Source organism: Lissotriton vulgaris, chromosome 7, assembly GCF_964263255.1.
Source record: "Lissotriton vulgaris chromosome 7, aLisVul1.2, whole genome shotgun sequence".
Lineage (NCBI taxonomy): Eukaryota > Metazoa > Chordata > Amphibia > Caudata > Salamandridae > Lissotriton > Lissotriton vulgaris.
In genome coordinates, this window is record NC_141695.1 from 412,096,186 (window position 1) to 412,117,453 (window position 21,268).

The 21,268-nt window shown below is 44.0% G+C and overlaps 1 protein-coding gene across 1 annotated transcript in view; it reads left to right on the plus strand.

Annotated features, from left to right (window-relative positions):
* Positions 1-21,268, plus strand: part of LOC147701761 (uncharacterized) — a 469,217-nt gene that overhangs the window by 208,675 nt on the left and 239,274 nt on the right. Inside the window, exon 3 of the mRNA XM_086929364.1 lies at positions 20,273-20,590. Within this exon, the coding sequence (XP_086785490.1) occupies positions 20,273-20,590 (318 nt within the window). The remainder of the gene's footprint in view (positions 1-20,272; positions 20,591-21,268) is intronic.

Below are 21,268 nucleotides of genomic sequence, written 5' to 3' on the forward strand. Positions count from 1 at the left end.
GGGAATGTGCTATTCCTAGGTACCATGGAAAAAAGCTTGGGGTGCCTGCAGGTACTCCAAAATACTGCAACACCTTTGGTCCTAAAACTCCCCAAAAGAGCAGCATCTAAACCCTCTCTTGCTGCTCTACACTGGCTCCCAATCAGGAAAAGAATCATGTTTAAGGCACTCTTAATGTGTCACAGGATCATATGGCACAGGGCTCCGCAGTATCTTCAGGACCTTGTCCATATCTACGAGCCAAACAGAGCACTTCGCTCAAAGGGAACAGGCCTACTGAAGATCCCCCATGTAAAAAAAGCTAAACTGGGAGGCCGCTCTTTCAGAGTGCTAGCAGCCAATAATTGGAACCGACTCCCTGTTGGACTTAGGCTAGTAGAAACAGAAGCTAAGTTTAGAAAACTCTTAAAAACCCACCTCTACAATCTATAAAGCGGAGGCTACCACACTCTGTACTTATTCTCATCTCCATAGCGCGGGGACACGCCGAGAGGGCGTCACCAGGCGCTTTATAAACCTCTTTATTATTATTATTATTATTATTATTACGTTATCTTAGTTATAAATAAATAAAAAACGCCATACCCCTAACAATTTCAACTTCAACTTCAATTTCAACCTAATCCCTCCTTCCATCTCCTTATAGGATCCCATATTCTCAAGCCCATTGTTTTCCCTCTCCTTCCTTTTCGGGCATATATATTCTTCTCCATATTGTATGAGGCTAATAATTTATAGTAATAGATGGGCGGAGAAAACAGGTGGGGATTGGGGTGGTTCCAGTAATCATTAGATTTAGGTCGAACGATATTGTGTGTATACCCCCTTCAATCTCAGCACTACAAAACCATATATTCACTTTACTTTACTCCAGCCAGGATAGCACAATGGGGAGGTACCACGGGCACTACCTGTCCTAGGTGTAATGCAGCTGAAGCTGATAGTATACATCTATTTGCCACCTGTCTGCAACTCCATACGTTGCTCAGAGATATTGATGGGTTTCTGGGCAGAGCATTAGGGATCCAAATCAAGCTTACTCCGTCTTGGATTTTATTAGGGGTTGGCATGGATAAGGTTGGTGTACAGTGGGAGTTCATGTTTGTGGCAATGGCGGTATACAGATTAACAATAGCTAGGGCCTGGCTGGATAAGAACCCACCGACAATGCAGTGCTGGCTGGCCAACTTATTAGCGTCTGATTTGTGAAATCTTACTTTAATAACATATCACTTATTTATAAATTACAATTCCATATTTTAAAACCAGAGTTTCGATTCAACCCTTCCTCCATTCTGCTTAATCCCAGGTTCAACAGTACCAGTTTCTGCAACATTTAACTGAACAGGCAGGTCACAAGTTCACCATATTTTCAAGTTCAGCACACAAGGTTAGAAATGCAAATAGCAGGCGTGGTTGACTTTGGCAAAATATTACCTTATCCTATCTACTGTACCTTTCAAACTTATTTTAATATCCACTAAGAGGCATGATTTTTAAAGAAAGTAACATGCACCCTATTTTTGAGTGTACAAAAAGCGCATCTTGTCTTCCATTTTAGATACCTCTCATTCTACTAACTGACTACCTCAGCTACAGACATATTCTCGCTACTTCCAGACATCCCTTCAAAATGCTTGGAGAACGGATTGTAGGGCACACTCTATTTTCTGGTGCAAAAGGTATGCTGAACACAGAGGTATTAACAAAGAACTAGCTTTGCTAAATGTGGATATTAAATGGATTGCACTGAGACAATTAAAGTGGCACCATTTCATACCTTCGGTTAAACATTTTTGCATCTCCAACCCCCTGACCTCATGATTGTGCACTGTGGTGGCAATGACCTAGGCACATTGACTTGGGTAGGACTGGAAATGCTCATGAATGTTACCTTTGCACAATTGAGGTGGATTTTCCCTCAAACTGTCTTTGTATACCCTAAAATATGCCAAAGACAGAAATGGAAGTGGTCAAATCAATTCTGTCCACAAACTGAGAAAGCTAGAAAGAATGTTTCTGCTTACCTCAGAGACCATAGATTGGGATCCAACTATAACAACAATCTACGTTTTAATATGGATGACATCTACAAAAGTGATGGAGTATACTTCACAGATCAAGGGAAAAAAGTATTTCTCAACAACCTAAAGCTGTGCATCCACACTTCCATATAGCTCCAACAAATTCATAATAAAAACAAGGGGTCTTTTCAGAGCCACCCTATAACACAATAGTGAATTGAATTTCTTTTTTACACATACACACTCTTTTGTAATTTTTTGTGGATTTATGAACACGTCGCACATCTGAAAAAGCATGAATTCAATGCACTACAGCACAATACACTTTTTAGGTCTAACTTTTACATTTGAACTTTATATATTTTAAGTAACTCAATCAAATTTAATGTTATTGTAACCTTAATCACTCTACCTCTGTAAAGCAACTACACTAGTGCAATACTACCTTCTAAAATATTTACTAATAAATTATTTATTTGTGGTGGATCCGCGAATCCAATGCAACGTTACACTATCCATGCACTCTTCCGATCACCCAAGTACTACTCCTGCACTCATGCAACCCCCAGGTACTACCCATGCACTCATCCAATAACCCAGACACTACCCCTGTACCCATGCAATCACCCAGACACTACCCATGCACTCCTTCAATCACTCAGGCTCTACCCATGCACTCCTACAACCACACACACATTACCCCTGCACTCATGCAAACACCCAGGCACTACCCATGCAGTCCTACAATCACCCAGGCACTACTTATACACTCATGCAATTACCCAGGCACTACTCATGCCCTCTTCCAATCACCAAGGTACTAACCATGCACTCATGCAATTGCTCAGCCCTACCCATGCACTCATTCAATCACCCAGGCACTACTCATGCACTCCTCCAATCAGCCAAACACTATCCATGCACTCATGCAATCACTCAGGCACTACTCATGTACTTATCCATGCACTCAGACACTACCCCTGTACTCACACAATCACTCAGGCAGTACACATGCACACCTCTAATCACCCAGGCACTACCCATGCACTCATGCAATCACTAGTGCACTACCCATGCACTCCTACATATATTATACTTGCTGCAATTCAAAGAGGTTGGACTATTTTTATTCAAATAGGTAGTTCTATCAAGAACCATTTTTTTTCTTTTCCATTTTTTGGGTGTTTTAAAAAAATGGGAAAATCAACAGAATGAACTGAGGAAACTTCTCAAACATTTTGCAAAAACAAACAAAATAAAATTAACAATGGTGAATTTTTGCAGCAACCACAATAGCATCCACAGACTGGGCTCCGTAACAAAGAACGTTTTTGCATTTAATGCACCAATGCTCAAGTCCAGCAAACTCTGGTATTATTTGGGCTATTTGGGTTGTTGTTGAAGAACCTGATGAGGTGCTAGGCCCTGCGACTTGATCATCTTGCAAAGTTTGTTTTTGTAGCTATGCGATGGTGTTGCTCTTGTGCAAGACGACATGGATGCATTGTCTGTAGGTGTTTAAGCATAGATGAAGTGCCACAGAAGTATTTCTTTCCAGATCCCCGACAGAGGACCTTTTCACAGATAGTGCACATCACCTTGCATGCATTGATAATTTTTTCACCTGCTGGAATTGAATAAAAGCCCACCCGATGCTTTTGTATCGCTGTTTTATAGGTTCTTCAAAATCTTCTTTTTCTTCTCCTGGAATATCCTGTGGTGGGATTGAAGGCACCATTTTTTAGTGAAGTGAAAAAAACCACCAAACAAATGCTACAAAGAAGAGCAGAAAACACAAGAGCTGTGTCTCTGAAGATGTTCCTGGAAGAGTGAAAAATGTGGGTGGGGTCCTGCAAGTTCTAGAATAAAAAGCTTCTTAACCAATGAAATGTTTTCTTTTAAAGTCATATGAGATTCGCACACCCGACGCGCAACCAGTGCGCACCAGATGCTATTCCCGAAAAATATATTTAACAATAATATATCTTTATTCCCGTTAAAAATATACGTTATTTACAATTGTGGCTAATAATCTTGTGGTATAATATATATAATAAAAATATCCTCATACTTTTAAAACTAAATCATTTGCATTGGATTCGTGTACCTGACACAACCCCTGAAATACTTATGCGACATTCGCAGGGCCGTAGTGTCTCCTGTAACTTGATTATAAGACATTCAAGATCCATATTATTAATGTAAATATCAGTTTTATAAGTCTTTCTATAAAGCATATACAATTGAATTTATAAACGCATAGTTTATATCATGTATTTAAAATTTTGAAAAAGACAAGTGAGAACCCCACACCCTTCGCATAATATACGCGTATCGTGCATGACTTAACCATTATGTTGGCTAAATTCTTTGATTCACGCACCCACCTTGACCAATACACGATCGGTACGCAAATTTCCCTTTAAACAATCATTTAAAAAATGTAAATGCATATTTTAAAAAGGATAAAACATCACATTATTTTTATAAAAGCTTAAAATGTAGAGAAAGCATTTTTGATCATTAAAGCATTTAAAACATCCTTTATTTTTCACTGAAAAAAAACCTAGGTTTCAGGGACGTGGTGCCTGCCGCTTTGTGCATGCATATGCACTGCTTGCATTTTTAATATTGCGGCGGGCGGGTGCTGCTTCAAACAGCACCCGCCGCAATGTTAAACATACAGGATGTGACCGCAGGGGTGGCGGTCACATCCTAATTTGCTCAGAGGGACTGCCGCTGCCCCTGTGGACGGTCCCTCCTCCTCTGGGGTGGCGGACGGACACAGGTCCGTCTGCTATCCTAACAGGGCCCTAGGTTCAGAGATTTTTATGTGTACTAAGGGCCCTATTTGGATGGCGGACGGACCTGCGTCCGTCCCCCACCCTAGAGAAGGAGGGTCCGTTTGCAGGGGCAGCGGCGGCCCCTCCGTGCAAATTAGGATGTGACTGCCACCCTGGCGGTCACATCCTGTATGTTTAACATTGCGGTGGGTGCTGCTTGAAGCAGCAATGGCCGCAATGTTAAAAATGCAAGCAGTGCATTTGCATGCACAAAGCGGCAGGCACCACGTGGTGCCTGCCGCTTCGTGCATGCAAATGCAGGGGGGTACCATAGGTACCCCCCATGTGCACCCCCACCCCCTTTCACCCTGGGGGCCCGCAACGGGCCCCCAAAGAAAAGACCATATGCCTTTTCATGGCGACATTGCCGCCGCGGAAAGGCATATCAAAATGCAAATCGTAATACACCATATGAGAGCTTTTCCGCCGCGGTCTCGTGGCTGGAAAAGCGGCGGACGGTCTCCACGTCCACAGATGACCCCCCTGTCATCCTAATCTGGCGGGGGTCATTTCTCACAAAGCAGCAGTGGATCCACATCCTCCGGGCCGGCGGTGGCTTCCACCTACCCGGAGGATGCGGATTCACCGCAATCGTAATCGGGCCTTAAGTTTTCTTTAAAGTAGTGGGAAGATGTAATGATGCTTTCACTAGTGTTTCTTCGATGTGCATTAACATGCTAAACAATGCTTATTCTACAGCATAATTCTTAAGGGGGTGCGCATACAATAACATGTTTATGATTGAATGTATGGTGGGGCAGTTTCCCCGTAACGTGTTCAGAATGCAACTGTGAGCAGATGCACTCTTATCTTCGTTGAGGAAGGATGCACTCCTGTGCTTTCTGCTGATTTCTTGGAATAAAGCATACTTCCACAAATCAAAGGCACTTTTTTTGGATTATTTACATCAGTGCCCTCTTTACAACAGGTCCCCATTGTCAGTGTTCTTTCCCCAAAACACAACACCTGGTCACTTAATCAACAAGTGACCAGACCATTAGCACTTCTGTAAGTCCCTAGTAAGTGGTACCTCTGGTACCTAGACCATTGGTACTAAAGAGGGTCCCAAAGAGCTGCAGAATTTCTTGTGCAGCTCTAAGGGACCCAGCACTAAACGTACACAGACTAGGCCACTGCTGGATGAATCACAAGGTGCTCCAAAAAAAGTGAAAACACAACATGACACTCATGGGTGCCATGTCCCCTAAACACTGAATATAATATTTATAATTAACCCCTACCGCAGGTCCTACGACCCTAAGGCAGGGTGCATTATATTACAGTTTAGGTGATCAGGGAAGTAATCTTAAGGTATGTATTGGGCACTGGTCAAAACAAATTCACTAGCTACATAATGGCTTCACTGAATCATAAGGCGTTTTGTATCAAAAATCTCATATTAATAAACCCACACTGAGTCCAATGATGGAGTTATTAACATGTGCTCCCAGGGAGTACCTTAGAGGTGCCCCCTAAAAACCTAGCAACTACTGATGTGCTGACAGACTGGTCTTAGGCAGCCTGCCAGCACAGAGGAGTTTCTGAACCTAGGGCATTTGGTCCAGCAGGTCCAGAACAAAAGCCAGTTTGGGCAGAGGGTTTTACACCCTCTCCTACCCGATGACCTGCGAATTAGCATTCCAAGGCACGGAGTTTCAAAGAGCCCACCACCTTTGGTATGCAAATCTGGCTTCCCTCACAGGAGAGGATGCCCCGCCCATCCAAGGCCCATTTGGCGCCAGGATGGGTGGAAAAATTAGCTATGCAGGAGGCGTATTGCACTGCCAGGCTGAACACACCTCTAGGGTGAACAAACTTAAACTGAACACCAAATTTTGGATTCTACCATCTTGTGTGTGGAGGAATTAGGAATTCTGGGACAGGGTAATGCTCATTCCACAAAGGAAGTGGTCATCTAGGGGTTATAGTGACTCCAGGGGTAAGTAGCTCATTGGCTAATTTCCCTGACTCCCTTTAATGCCCCTAATTCAAGAATTTAGGGGACTCCCTGATGCCAGGACATCTGAGTTTTACAGATCAACAGAAGTGGACAAAGAGAAAGTCTGCTGACCTGAGATCCAAGAAACACAACTGACTTGGCACCAACTCTGCCAGCCTGTTGGCTGCACCCGACCCTCGTGTCGCAACTGACTCATCCTGCCACTGTGCAGACCTCAAGAAACCCAGAGAACTGTCAATACTTCACCAAAGGAATTTGGAGAAGAGGAGCTACTCCCCTGCAGACTCAGGCTCCAAAGAAGCAAGACCCGGTACAACAACCTGCCGCCTATGGAGTCTACCAATGCAACAGCCACACTGGGAGAAGTAGCATTGCTCCTACATGTCATATCAATCCTCCCTCCACGTGTGGGGATGCCAGAACCGACCGGAGCTGCACAGTATCAATTCCTGGGGGACTGGACCTCTTGCAGCAGTTAATGCTTATTGTGTACAGTCCAGACACCACCGTTGAGGAAGACCGACCTGCACATTGAGAGACTTCAGGACAGTGAGATCCCCATTGAAAGCCACCCAGCTCACGTGTTAGCCCCTCTGCAGCAGAAACAAAGACCAAGATTTTGTCTGCAACTGCCTCCACCCGACGCCTCAAAGTACCTATGCAACTGTGCCCCAAAGTCTGAGTTCAAGGGAGGTGACAGTCCTAAAGGGGGTCCCACACCCAAAAGATCTAAGCCCTTCCTTGGGGTTGATCAAACTGGATTTACAGTCACCGCCTGCAATCTCTTAGTGCAGGCCCCCTCCAACCTAGAGAGCCTCCAGCAAGGGAATCCACACCAAAAGACACCACTGCATCCGAACTCCACAGCCAGTGGAGAAGTAGACCAAGGGTGTCCCTGCACACCTGAGGACCTCAAGGGTTGAACCCTCCTGTGGATTCCCCTGGACTGGTGCCCCAGTACATGCTTGCAGCCTTTTTCTGACCAGACTATTCTCCAATTAATGTGAACTAGGCACCCGATGACGTAAAACACCCCTGCAACTGGACACCCCAGAGCCTCCTGATAGAACTTGCCGTTCTGGCCTTGGACCCATACACACCTAAAGTCCAGAAGAACAGTCCTGTAAGTTGCTGACAAGTGCACAAAAGCAGTGCACGTTTTTACCACAAATGATAACATAACAGCACTCAAAAGGTGCACTGTGTCCTCTTGTAAAAATTGTAAAAATTCATAACTTGCAAAGTAATGCCCTGATTAGGATGATTTTAGTATCTAAATTCATATATAAAGTACAAGTTATTTATTGAGTGTGTGTCTCACTTACAGCCTTTGTGTGTGTAATACATGCTTATCACCACCCTCTGAAATGCTTACATGCATGCCCACACTACCACAAAGCCGAGCATTTGGGGTGTCATTTGTGCCTCTGTGTTTCATTTGAGATTTGTGCGGACTCATTACACAGTGTCCCTCTTTTTGGTCCACTATATAAAGAACTAGCTTCCTACATTGGTGGTACAGCGGTGGGGCCAAAACCATGCATTTACTGTACCACTCTTGCAGTATTGTGATTCCACAGAGGAAACCACAATTGACTTTAGATTGGCAGAAATATTTTTTCAAAATGTTTTATTTTTTCCAAATTTCTAATCTGGTCTGTTAGGTCCTTGGTTAAGTCCAACGGTCCATGTTTTTTTGCAATTTAAAAAGTATCCCAGACAGTTAGGCCCTTTAAAAATTATAGTGTACTAGATTTTTTCTAACTTATTAGAACGGTCCCAACTGTTCTAAAACCCATGTCTGAGACATAGTGTAGTTCTCAGGAGCTAACCTAGGTCCTTACAAAAACCTTAAGTTGGCCCAACTCAAGGCACTCTGGAAAGCCTGGAACTTTGCCGTGGGACCTAAACCTACAAAAGGTTCACCTGCAGAACCTGCTTGATGAGGATGATAGGGCCATGGCAATGGAAACCTATACAGGAGTGGGAAATGGCAGTGAAGATGATGAAGAAGGTTCCAATTCATATACTGACAGTAGCTCTACTGGGAATACTTCTCGTAGTACCCCAGATGAAGAAGATGAGGAAGATGCAGGTCTTCAAAAACTAGCCATGAGACTAACTCTAGAGGCCAAACCCTTGGTCATAAAAAAGATAGAATTGAGATGAGTCTAGGTCCCATCTCTGGTGGCAGCAATTTAAGTAGGAAGAAAGAAGTAGGGTTTGACCCTAAAATCCCCAGAAGGATTGCCCCTGAACCCACAGAAGATGATGATATCACCAAATGGTTTATAGCCTTTGTAAGGGCCTGTAGAATAAGGAAACTCTACCAGAAGTATTGGGGCTCTCTACTAAGGGAAGTGTTGAAAGGGAAATCTTATTGAGGGCTTTGGGCTCACCACTGAGGAATAGAGAATTAAGTTCAGGAGGCTCAGAGAACCTTGAGTCAGTCCAGGGTTGATGTTGTGGACTTTTCAGTTAAAACAATAAGTAGTGGGTAAAAGGGAAGTCGGGTGCAAGATTATGATGGGATTTATAATTTGCTGATGAAGGAACATAGGTTAAGTAACTGTACTTCTCAAAAGTTGCAATAATACCTGGTGGACCAGGGTTTGATCTCTCCCCAGGAGTTGGGGGAAGAAGGCTGGTAATTTGATAAACACTAGAGTGTCTTAAACAAGTCCTGGAGGGGGTGAACAAGGAAAGAGGTTGGTAGGCCCTCCCAAGAGATAAAGGTGGACCACTCTAGAGACAAAGATAAGGAGTCTTCTGTAGGCCTCCAAGAACCTGTCTAGTAGGTTGGGCTATGAGACACCTCACGAAACAAAACTGGGTAAGGCTTTGAATTCCAAAAAAGGCTTGGTGCTTTGACTGCAAGCAGACAGGGCACCGAACCAAGGACACTTCCATTCCTGATAACAAATCCACCAATGTATCCCCTGAAGACTTCAAGGATGATTCCTCAGATGAGGATGTCATTGTAGCTTTGAACTGGAATGGTGAACTAAAAAGGTGAGTTGGAGAACCTAGAGGGAATCAGACACTTCCTCTACCTAATGGTGAATGGGATCCCAGCCATTGCCCTGAGAGATAAATGTGCCAGTCACACCATTGTGCATGACAGGTTGGAACTCTCAAACTAGTGTATTCCAGGTGATACTAGAAGAGTAAGGGCTATTCAAGTGGAGGTTACTAACAGTTCAATGGCTTTAGCACCCCTAGAATTAGCGGGGTTACTTAGTTTGAGAGTGTTGATAGTCAATATAGACCTCCCCCTTGTTGTCTCCGTTGGAATCACTTCCCTGAGGTTGGTCTGAGCTCAAAAGAGGTACTGGTTCAATGCCAATTCTCTCTCAATGATTCTGGAGGTGCTGAAAACCTGCTGTTAGGCTAAGAGGCTCCAGAGGAAAAGAAAAAGAAGAACGTGTATGAAAGGTGGGCAACGTTTCACCAAAGTACAAGTAAGTCAAAGACACCCTGCCCCGGTCAGGGAGAACTCCACAGATAGACACTGATGGAGCCCTACCTGACCCACCAGTAGCCCTGACTGAGCAGGCAGTTGTTAAGCATGAGATGGTGGCTCCTCAGTTAAAAGAAGCGAGACTAGAAGAAGGGTGTTTGCTACAGGATGTAGTAGCCACCCTCTCCAAAACAGTAGTCAGGCCCCTTGAACCCAAAGCAGCCTATAAGCTAGCCCCTTCACTTGTCAGTGAACAGGTAAAGGTGTGGTTCTGGGCACTTACAGCTGTCAGTGGTCTCTGCTGGGTCTTAGTCTTTATGGCTACACTGTCAGTAGCATGTTGGTCTGACACCATGTCAAATAGCTAGCTAGCCCCCCTGCCCCTGTTGGTCATGTTGTGGATACTCAAGTTGGGTGAGAGGTGAACACCTCTGACCCCAAAAACAAGAGAATGGGTGAAGAAACTAAAGAAGCAGACAAAGGGCATTTTAAAGGGGGGCCTTAAACTATTGAGGCAGGTCAACTTCCCAAAGGAAATTACCTGGGCAGGCGGATGCAAGGCACAGCAGGCCCTGTATCAATCAATCCTGTTTCCTTACTCTTACTCGCTGGACAGACTAGGAAGGCTTTAAGGGTGGGACTGAGTATCCTGGCCTGTTGGCTGGGGGAGGGGGGATAGATATAGGTCACTGAGTTCTTGTTGCAATAGTGTCCTCAGTTTTTGCCTGGTATTTGATGCAACTTTGACTGACGTGCACTGGGTTACTGCTAAACAAGTGCCCAGTGCCAATGTTCTTTCCCTAAAACAAGACACCTGGTCACTTGATCCCCAGTGACCAGGCCTTTAGCACTTCTGTAAGTCCCTAGTAAGTGGTACCCCTGATACCTAAGCCATAGGTACTAAAGAGCATCCCTAAGAGCTGCAGCATAGAGCTGCTGCATTTCTTGTGCCACTCTAAGGGACCCAGCACCAAACTTGCACAGACTGCCACTGCAGGTTGCTTAACAACATGCACCCAAAGAGTGAGAACACATCATGACACACTTGGTGTGCCATGTCCTTTAAACTCTGCATGTAATATTTGTAGGCGACCCTTACAGCAGGATGCATTATATTACATACAAGGACATCTCCATGAGCAGATATGCCCCTGTCTTAGCCAGTTCCTTTACTGACAGTACAAGTGAACAGGGAAGTCATCTCACAGTATGTACTGGGTACTACTAAAAATGAGTTTCCCAGCTGCATGAATGCTTCACTGAAACATATTGGGCCTGATTCACAAAGGTAACCTTGGATATGTGGTCTAAACTTAGACCAAATATCAGAGTTAGCAACTTTGGGAATCCACAAAGTGCATTGACAATTAGTTTCATTATGTCCACACATAGGGAGGTGCTCCGCCATGAGTTTGGACATAAAGATAGTGCTCATAAATGCCCTTTGTTAATTCCCAAAGTTGTAAACTTAAACTTTTGATCTAAGTTTAGACCAAATGTCTATGTTTACCTTTTTGAATCAGGCCCATGATGTTTGGTATCAAACACCTATTATTAAGAAACCCAGACTTGAGAGTGCTTGGGACGTTTCTGGGCGCCTTTCTGAGTAGTCTAGTGTTTTAGCAAACACGCGCTCTCCCTTCTTAAGGCGGGTTTTCAAAGGGGGTCAGCCTGGTCACGCTACCCCTGCTCTTCAGAGCGTTCAGAGGACACGCATTTGACTGCGCTGTGCTGTAGGTGTCCTGCTCTTTTAATTACCCGGTTTTGTTTCTTTGTTATTTTAATTTCATTCTCCCCTGTTTTTAAACTCGTGTATCATTCCCTCACACCCGCACTTTAATAGTGGACTCACCGCTGCTTGAGCGGGTCCGGTTCTGAGGTTTCCGACACCTTGGGGAATCGGCCGCCATCTTGAGAGTGCTTGGGACGTTTCTGGGCGCCTTTCTGAGTGGTCTAGTGTTTTAGCAGACAATCGCTCTCCCTTCTTAATTCTGCCCTCTGCGCGCAGCGGTATCGCACAGCGGGAACGTCCTCATCGCGCCTGAGTCAAGCCAGAGTCCTGCCTGTCTGCGCCTGTCAGCGTCCTGGAGGCGGAATGAGTGGCGGGAGGGGCTGGCTCAAGGCTCATGTATTCGGTGTCAGATCTACTCTCACTTAGGAAAGGTAAGGATACATGTTGTGTGGTCTTTCCTGGACGACACAAAGGCAAAAGGCGGTGCCAGGGATGCGGCTGGTTACCAGGCAATTGCCCGGTGGTGGGGGCTGTCAGACCTAAGGCCAAGGTTAACTATCTGTGCCTCTTACTTAATTCTCGCTCTTTGAGCAGGGAAGCTCTGGATATCTACGAGCTTTTAGCTGCCGAAAAGCCTGTTTGCTTAATGCTTACTGAAACTTGGCTGGGGGAGTCCTCCAAACCGGACATTGCGACTGCTATTCCTCCTGACTATGTGATCTTTAGGCATGACAGACTGAATGGGAGAGGTGGAGGGGTGGCGATTGTGATCAAGAGATCTGCCTCTTGTGTGGTTATCCCTATGGAGACCATTCCTGGATGCGAATCCCTGGCGTTTTCTATAGCCCTATCTCCCCATCAATCCATCTCTGGGCTCCTGGTCTACAGACCACCAGGTCAGCTGGGGTCTTTTCACGAGGAGCTTCAGGTGCTGGCATCAGCGCTTTGTTTGAAGACAGAACACTGTATTGTGCTGGGGGACTTCAATATTCATATGGACGTGGGGACGGATAGTGACACAATTAAAATCAATGATGTCACCTCCCCCCTGGGCCTTATCCCCCACCTGGCTGTTTTGACTCATAACAGGGGCCACACCCTTGATCAGGTGTTCTCCACCATTCCACTTGATATGGCCAGCCCTGTCCCTGTCCTTTGGTCGGACCATTTTCTGATTAGGTTTCAGATTGTGGGTATTAGCAAATTACCTTCTGCCACGTCGAGTTATCCTAGGCAGACTGGTCGGGCATATCATCGGGTGACCCCTGAAAGTCTTGCTCAGGCCTGCTTGGTTCATCCCTGCCCTCTATCAGGAGACCTTGAGAGGGATCTCGATTTGCTGCAGGAGTGGCTAGTGGAGCGATTAGATGAATTAGCTCCTGAGATTGGATGAAAATCTCTAGACAGACCTCTGCTCCTTGGTTTACTGAGACTTTGGCGCTGTCACGGCGCAATTGTAAGGTAGCAGAAAGGCTCTGGCGCCAGCAGTATGATCCTGGGGCCAAGGTGCCCTATAGGGCCGCCATCAAGGTCTATCACGCCGACATTTTGATCGAAAAGAAGAATTATTTCTCTGCGGGAATTGAGACTGCTTAAAGTTCCTGCAGGGAAATTTTTACTATCGTGAAAGAGTTTATAACTCCTAAGGTTAGTGCGTCGCACCATGAGTTCTTCGAGCCGTGGGTGATCTCACTAGCTAGCTTTTTCACCACTAAGATCAAGCGGATTCAGGACTCTTTTTCTTCTTTGGGCCCGAGTGATGTCACTATCCCGGGGGATCAGTTGAACTTGACAGCTGGATCTGGACCCTGTCTCTTGGAGTTTCCATCCCTCTCTGACTCCGCTTCTCTGGATTTCCTGACCAAGCTTAAGTCAGGTTCACCTTCTGACCCTTGCCCTGCTAAATTTCTGGCTAGGGTAGCGGAGGTTTTGAACCCGCTGATCAATCCCATCCTTAATTTGTCACTGACTAGTGGCGTGTTTCCCGCGGTTTGGAAGCAGGTGATTGTTGTCCCGCTCCTCAAAAAGTCGGGTCTAGACTCTGAACTAAATGCCAATTACAGGCCGATTTCTCTCCTGCCTGCCCTTGCAAAGATAGTAGAAAAGCATGTGCATACTGTGCTTTCTACTTTCCTTGAAACCCATAGCCTGCTGCACTCCACCCAGTCTGGCTATCGGTCCAACCTAAGCATTGAAACGGCGCTATTGGAGGTTAATGAGGCCATCAAGGAAGTGCTGGATGCAGGAGGAAGGGCCATGTTGGTAATGTTAGACCTGTCGGCGGTTTTCGACACCGTCCCTCATGACGGTCTGCTCAGCAGGCTCCATAAAATCGGCCTGAGGGGGACGGTGTTAAGCTGGTTTCAATCTTATCTAGCTGGTTGCCGGCAGGTGGTCTGGGTCCCTCCATACTCAGCCGAAGTACTGCCTTTGGAGGTCGGAGTCCCGCAGGGCTCGGTGTTGAGCCCGACTCTTTTTAATATCTTTATGACCCCTCTGGCAGTGCTGGCGGAGTCCTTCGGGGCTCAGATCGTGTCTCATACGCCGATGACACCCAGCTCCTTTTCACTTGTGGGAAGGGGGCTGAGTTTGATGGAGAGAGCATCCTTGGGTGTCTTGGGGCTGTTTTTGAATGGTTTCAGCAAAACAGCCTCAAGTGCAACCCAGATAAATCGGAGGTGCTCTTCTTTGGGTGTCAGTCTGACCCGAGCTGGCAGGATTGGTGGCCGGTAAATATGTTCCCTCCCGCATCTTCTTCTTTGGTGGCCAAGAACTTGGGGGTCAAGATTGATAACGGCCTGTCGCTTAAGTCCCAGATCCCTGGATTGGCCGGCACGTGCTATGGCCTCCTTAAAATGTTACGCAAGTTCCTTCCCCTGCTCCCACTGGCGCATAGGAAGGCTACGGTCCAAGCCCTTATTGGCTCAAGGCTGGACTATTCTAATGTTTTATATTTGGGTTTACCCGAATACCTACTCCAAAAACTTCAGGTGGTCCAAAACTCGGCGGCACGCGCCATTTTTGGCCTACATCGCCGAGCGAGAGCCTCGGACCTTTTACATTCCCTACACTGGCTGCCTATTCGGAAGCGGATTGTTTTTAAAGCACTTACGCTGGCACATAAGGCACTCCATGCTGTGGGAGCTGAATATATTCAAAAACAACTTGCTTTCTACAAACCAACTAGATCTTTAAGATCTGAATCTCTTGGCCTGGTCGTTGTCCCTGCTGTCAAGAAAGCAAGGGTGGGGGGACGCTCCTTTAAATGGTACACAGTCAAGATATCGAGTTGCAAATATCGACCTACCAAAATATCGTGTTAGAAATTTCGAAGGTATAGAATATCGATGTCAAGAATATCGTTGGACAGAATATCGACCCTAAGGTAAGTAATATTGAAATTATTTATATCGATGTAAGTAATATCGAAGTTAGTAATATCGATAGCATATATATCGATGTCACTAATTTCGATGACACTAATATCGATATTTGTATGATTTTTTTGTTTTTTATTATGTATGTGTTATATGTGTTACTTAAGTATTTAAAATAAATAATGTTATATGTGTATTAATTGTATATATTAATAAATGTATTTATAAGCAAATGATATGTTTTAGTACCGGAGCGGGTAGTGGGTTTAAAAGGGAATAGGGTGGGAAGTAATTTAATTATGTTTAATATTTATTAATTAGTAGGAGTTATAAAATAATTTTAATTAATTGATAAATAATTTTAATTAATTGGAAATTAATTTTAATTAATTGATAAATATGTTCTGTATTGGGTTGTGGGTTTGTAGGGGAATAGGGTGGGAAGTGATTTAATTATGTTTAATTAATTATTAATTAGTAGGAGTTATAAATTAATTTTAATTAATTTTAAATATTTGGAAAAAAATTAAATTAATTGATAAATATGTTCTGTAGCGGGTTGTGGGTTAATAGGGGAATATGGTGGAAAGTAATTTAAATGTAATTAAGTAATAATTTATTTAAATTATTTGTTTTGTTAATAATATAATTGATAATTAATTATTAATTGGTCATTAAATAATATACATTGGTATTTTTTAATATTTAATTTGGGCTAAAAATATTTTGATAATCATGTATTTAAAAAATATGTATAGGCATTGTGTATGGTTTATATTTATTTAATTGTTTAAATATTTATTACAAACATATTTTTTTTTATAAGTATGTTATTTTAACCCCTACGCTTCTCCAACACTTTCCCTACTGTTGCACTCTCTGGAGTGGGAATAGTAATTTTTACCCCTACGCTATCCAACGCTTTCCCTACTATTGCACTCTCTGGAGTGGGAATAGTAATTTTGAACCGTACTCTATCCTACGCTTTCCCTACTGTTGCAATCTTTGGAGTTGGAATAGTAATTGTTACCTCTACGCTATCCAACACTTTCCCTACTGTTGCACTCTCTGGAGTGGGAATAGTAATTTTTACTCCTACGCTATCCAACTCTTTCCATACTGTTGCACTCTCTGGAGTGGGAATAGTAATTGTTCCCCCTACGCTATCCAACACTTTCCCTACTGTTGCACTCTCTGGAGTGGGAATAGTAATTTTTACTCCTACTCTATCCAACGCTTTCCCTACTGTTGCACTCTCTGGAGTGGGAATAGTAATTTTTACACCTACGCTATCCAACCCTTTCCCTACTGTTGCACTCTCTGGAGTGGGAATAGTATTTGTTACCCCTACGCTATCCAACACTTTCCCTACTGTTGCACTCTCTGGAGGGGGAATAGTAATTTTTACTCCTACGCTATCCAACGCTTTCCCTACTATTGCATTCTCTGAAGTGGGAATAGTAATTTTTACTCCTACGCTATCCAACGCTTTCCTCACTGTTGCACTCTCTGGAGTCGAATAGTAAATTTTACCCCTACGCTATCCAACGCTTTCCCTACTGTTGCACTCTCTGGAGTGGGAATAGAAATGTGTACCCCTACGCTATCCAACGCTTTCCCTACTGTTGCACTCTCTGGAGTGGGAATAGTAAATTGTACCCCTACGCTATCCAACGCTTTCCCTACTGTTGCAATCTCTGAAGTTGGAATAGTAATTGTTACTCGTACGCTATCCACTGCTTTCTCTACTGTTGCACTCTCTGGAGTGGGAATAGTAATTTTTACCCCTACGCTATCCAACGCTTTCCCTACTGTTGCACTCTCTGGAGTGGGAATAGTAATTTTTACCACTACGCTATCCAACGCTTACCCTACTGTTGCACTCTCTGGAGTGGGAATAGTAATTTTAACCCCTACGCTATCCAAAGCTTTGCCTTCTGTTGCACTCTCTGGAGTGGGATTAGTAATTTTTACCCCTACGCTATCCAACGCTTTCCCTACTGTTGCACTCTCTGGAGTGGGAATAAGAATGTTTACCACTACGCTATCCAACGCTTACCCTACTGTTGCACTCTCTGGAGTGGGAATAGTAATTTTAACCCCTACGCTATCCAAAGCTTTCCCTACTGTTGCACTCTCTGGAGTGGGAATAGTAATTTTTACCCCTACGCTATCCAACGCTTTCCCTACTGTTGCACTCTCTGGAGTGGGAATAGTAAATTGTACCCCTACGCTATCCAACGCTTTCCCTACTGTTGCACTCTCTGGAGTTGGAATAGTAATTGTTACTCCTACGCTATCCAACGCTTTCCCTACTGTTGCACTCTCTGGAGTGGGAATAGTAAATTGTACCCCTACGCTATCCAACGCTTTCCCTACTGTTGCACTCTCTGGAGTGGGAATAGTAATTTTTACCCTTATGCAATCCAACGTTTTATATAATTAATTGTAAAAATATTAAAAGTATATTTAATTTTGTATGTTTTTTACATTTTATTTGTGTTATTGTTTTATATTTGTAAATGTATTTGTAATTTAGAATATATTTTATTAATTTATAAATTACTAAAATAATTATTACAACTTATTGTTCAGTACATATATATTATATATTTACTGTATATATTTAAATAATGTTTTATTAATATATATGTATTATTTATTAATTTTAAACATGATTAGATACTTTTAACTATGTTGAATTTATTTATTAGTGTTATTTACTTTATTTAACATTTATATGTAAAAAAAAAACAATATTTTTAACATTGATATTTTTAACATCTATATTATTTTTTCGATATTTTTGTACTTACCATGTTGTAGATAGGATGTCGATATTCTTGCCCTCGATATTTTTGACTCGATATTCCTGCAGGTCGATATTTTGGAGGTCGAAATTGTGTCAGTGATTCCCTTTAAACGCTTGGCGCCCCAGCTATGGAATACCCTGCCTCTGTCACTCCGCAGTACATCGAATCTGTTGGCCTTCAGAAAGGGTCTGAAGACGTGGCTTTATGAACAGTAACTTACTTGCTCTTTTCTCCCTTCTGCCTGCCCTCTGTAGTCTGTTGTGGGTTAGAAAGCGCCAGGACACTCCTCGGAGTAGCAGAGCGCTATATAAGACACCCATAACATTAACATTAGCATGCACCCAGTGAACACCTTAGAGGTGCCCTTTGAAAACCCACCAACTACTGGTGGGCTGACTGACTAGTCTCAGCCTGCCTGTCACCACATACAAGTTTCTGAGCCCAGGGGTGAGGGCCTTTGCTCTCAGGAGGTCAGGAACAAAAGTCTGCTCTGGCAAACAGTATTTACATCCCTTCCCACAGGATGATCTGTGAATTAGCATTCCAAGGCAGGGAGCTTCAACAGCTTCAAAGAGCCAACTTCCTTTGGCATACAAATATAACTTCCCCACACAGTAGAGGTCTCTGCCTCCCATTCAAGGCCCATTTGGCACCAGGACAGGTGGGAAAACTAGCTATGCAATTTCACTACCAGGCTGGGAACACCTCTAGGGTGACCAAGCCTGAAGTGAACACCAAATGTAGGATTATACCAACTTGGTGGAATTAGGAGCTCTTAGACAGGGTGATGCCCACTCTGGAGAAATGGTCCTCTAGGGGGTGTAGTGATCCTAGGTGTAAGTAGCCCATTAGCTACTACCCCTCACTCCGCTTAAAACACCATAATTGAGTATTTAGGGGACCCTTGATACCAGGACGTCAGTTTTTTACACAGCAGTTAAAGAAGTGGACAAAGAAGACTGGTCTCCCGAGAGACAAGGAGCACAACTGACTTGGTGCCAAGTCTGCCAGCCTGCGTGCTGCACTCGACCCTCGTGTAGCAACTGACTCGCCCTGCCACTGTACAGACCTCAAGAAAAACAGAGGGCTGCCAATCCTTTGCCGATTGCCAAAGGAACTCCCTCGGGGTAGAGGAGCTACTCCCCTGCTGCTGCAGACATCAAAGAAGCAAGACCCCTACATCGACATGCACCAAGGAAGAGGTAGAAGTACTCCTACTTGTCAGATCTGTCCTCCCTCCAAGTGTGGTGACTCCAGGACTGACCGAAGCTGCACAATATTAATACCGGGGGTACTGGACCTATTGCAGCAGCCAAGGCTTGTTGTGTCCAATCTGGACACCACCACCATGGAATACCGACCTGTTCTTTGAGATGCTACAGGGACAATGAGACCCACATCGAGAGTGGCCCAGCTGACCTGTTTACCCCTCCACAGCAGAAACAAAGATCAAGAGTGAGTCTGCGAGCACAGCCCCCCCCCCCCCAGAAACCCCCCCCCCCCCTCCCCCCCGACGCCTCAAAGTCTGAAAGAGTTTGGATATTAGGAATTTTTATATCAGGCTTGCTTGAAAAAAAAACTGTGAGAATCAGCCAGTTTCCTTAAAGGAAATGTAATCATGAAGGAGACGTGTTTTAATATATATTGGATTTTGAGAAGAGTTGTGTGGACAGTTAATTGCTTTGGCAGAATATCAACGGCAAACGCTCTAAACCCGTTCAAGATCCTTAGTGCAACATATAGTCATCTGTACATCATGGAGCACGAGGAGCGACTCTGCGAGGGAGGGGCTGAGGGAGACAGAGAGAAATAGAAAGAGGCAACTAGGCAGAGAATGTAAGTGGCAGGAGGGGGAATGGGGTTGTGGAAGATTAGGGGGAGAGAGAGGGGGGAGAGATGTAACAATGTGGATTGCGGTAGTGTAAATTTTATTATTTCGCAATGTTATCTACTGTTAGACTGGAAATGCAGTACATTTGGAAACAAAATATTACAAACGTGGTCTTACGCATTCAGGTATATCCCGAAGGCCTCTTCTCACCTGTGCTTCTTTTTTCCTACAGGTTCCGTCCCGATTATAAGACTGATGAATGGAGGAAACTCTTGCAGTGGGAGAGTGGAAATATTGTACGGCTACAAGTGGGGGACCATATGCGACGATTCATGGGGAATAAAAGATGCGAACGTGGCATGCGGGCAGATAGGGTGTGGCCCCGCTATAGCTGCAAAAAAATCTATTGACTTTGGCCAGGGATCTGGGAGCATATGGCTCGATGAGGTCGGCTGCACAGGAACGGAAAGTACCCTCACGGCCTGCCAACACCGAGGTTGGGGACAGCACGACTGTTATCATAGTGAAGATGCCGGAGTGGAATGTTCAGGTAATATATTGTTTTTATCATGCATTTCACCTGGCTCAGGAATCTGAGAACAAAGCCTGGACAAGGATATATCATGATCCCAATGTAGTTAGCAGACTGGCAAGTTTGAGTAGTCCCATGTACCTGACATTTATATTGTCTTTTTATTCACCAGGGGCAGGCCGTTTAACCAAGTGCATGTATGCAGAATTCAGAGTAATACTTAATCGTCTGATGTGGCACAAGTTAGTTTACGATTTACCCAATAATGCATAGCATTAATGTGAAGTATTCAAAGAACAAAACCAAATTAGTGGAACTTCACACGACAGTTAAAGAAATGAGGCATGGATGCTGTATTCAGTCACCCTGGATTATTCCAAGTGACTAGGCTTAAAGACAGAGTGAATTTGAAATCCCAGATCATTTTGTTATTTTTGATTTACATTTATAGTGACAAGTAACTTCTTTAAAATATTTATCTTGGATATAGAGTAGTCATTTTTTTAACCATGGCTTCGTTTCAACGTTCATCTTTACATGCAGGGAAAATAACACTGCAATGAACATTTTTGCCATTCTCCTCCTTCAGAAAAACTGCTCCCCCTGAAAAGTATGCACTTGTACTACTACATTTTAATCATATTTTAATCATTTCCACCATTTCCTTTCATTCTTCCTCTCAGTCTCTCCCCTCCT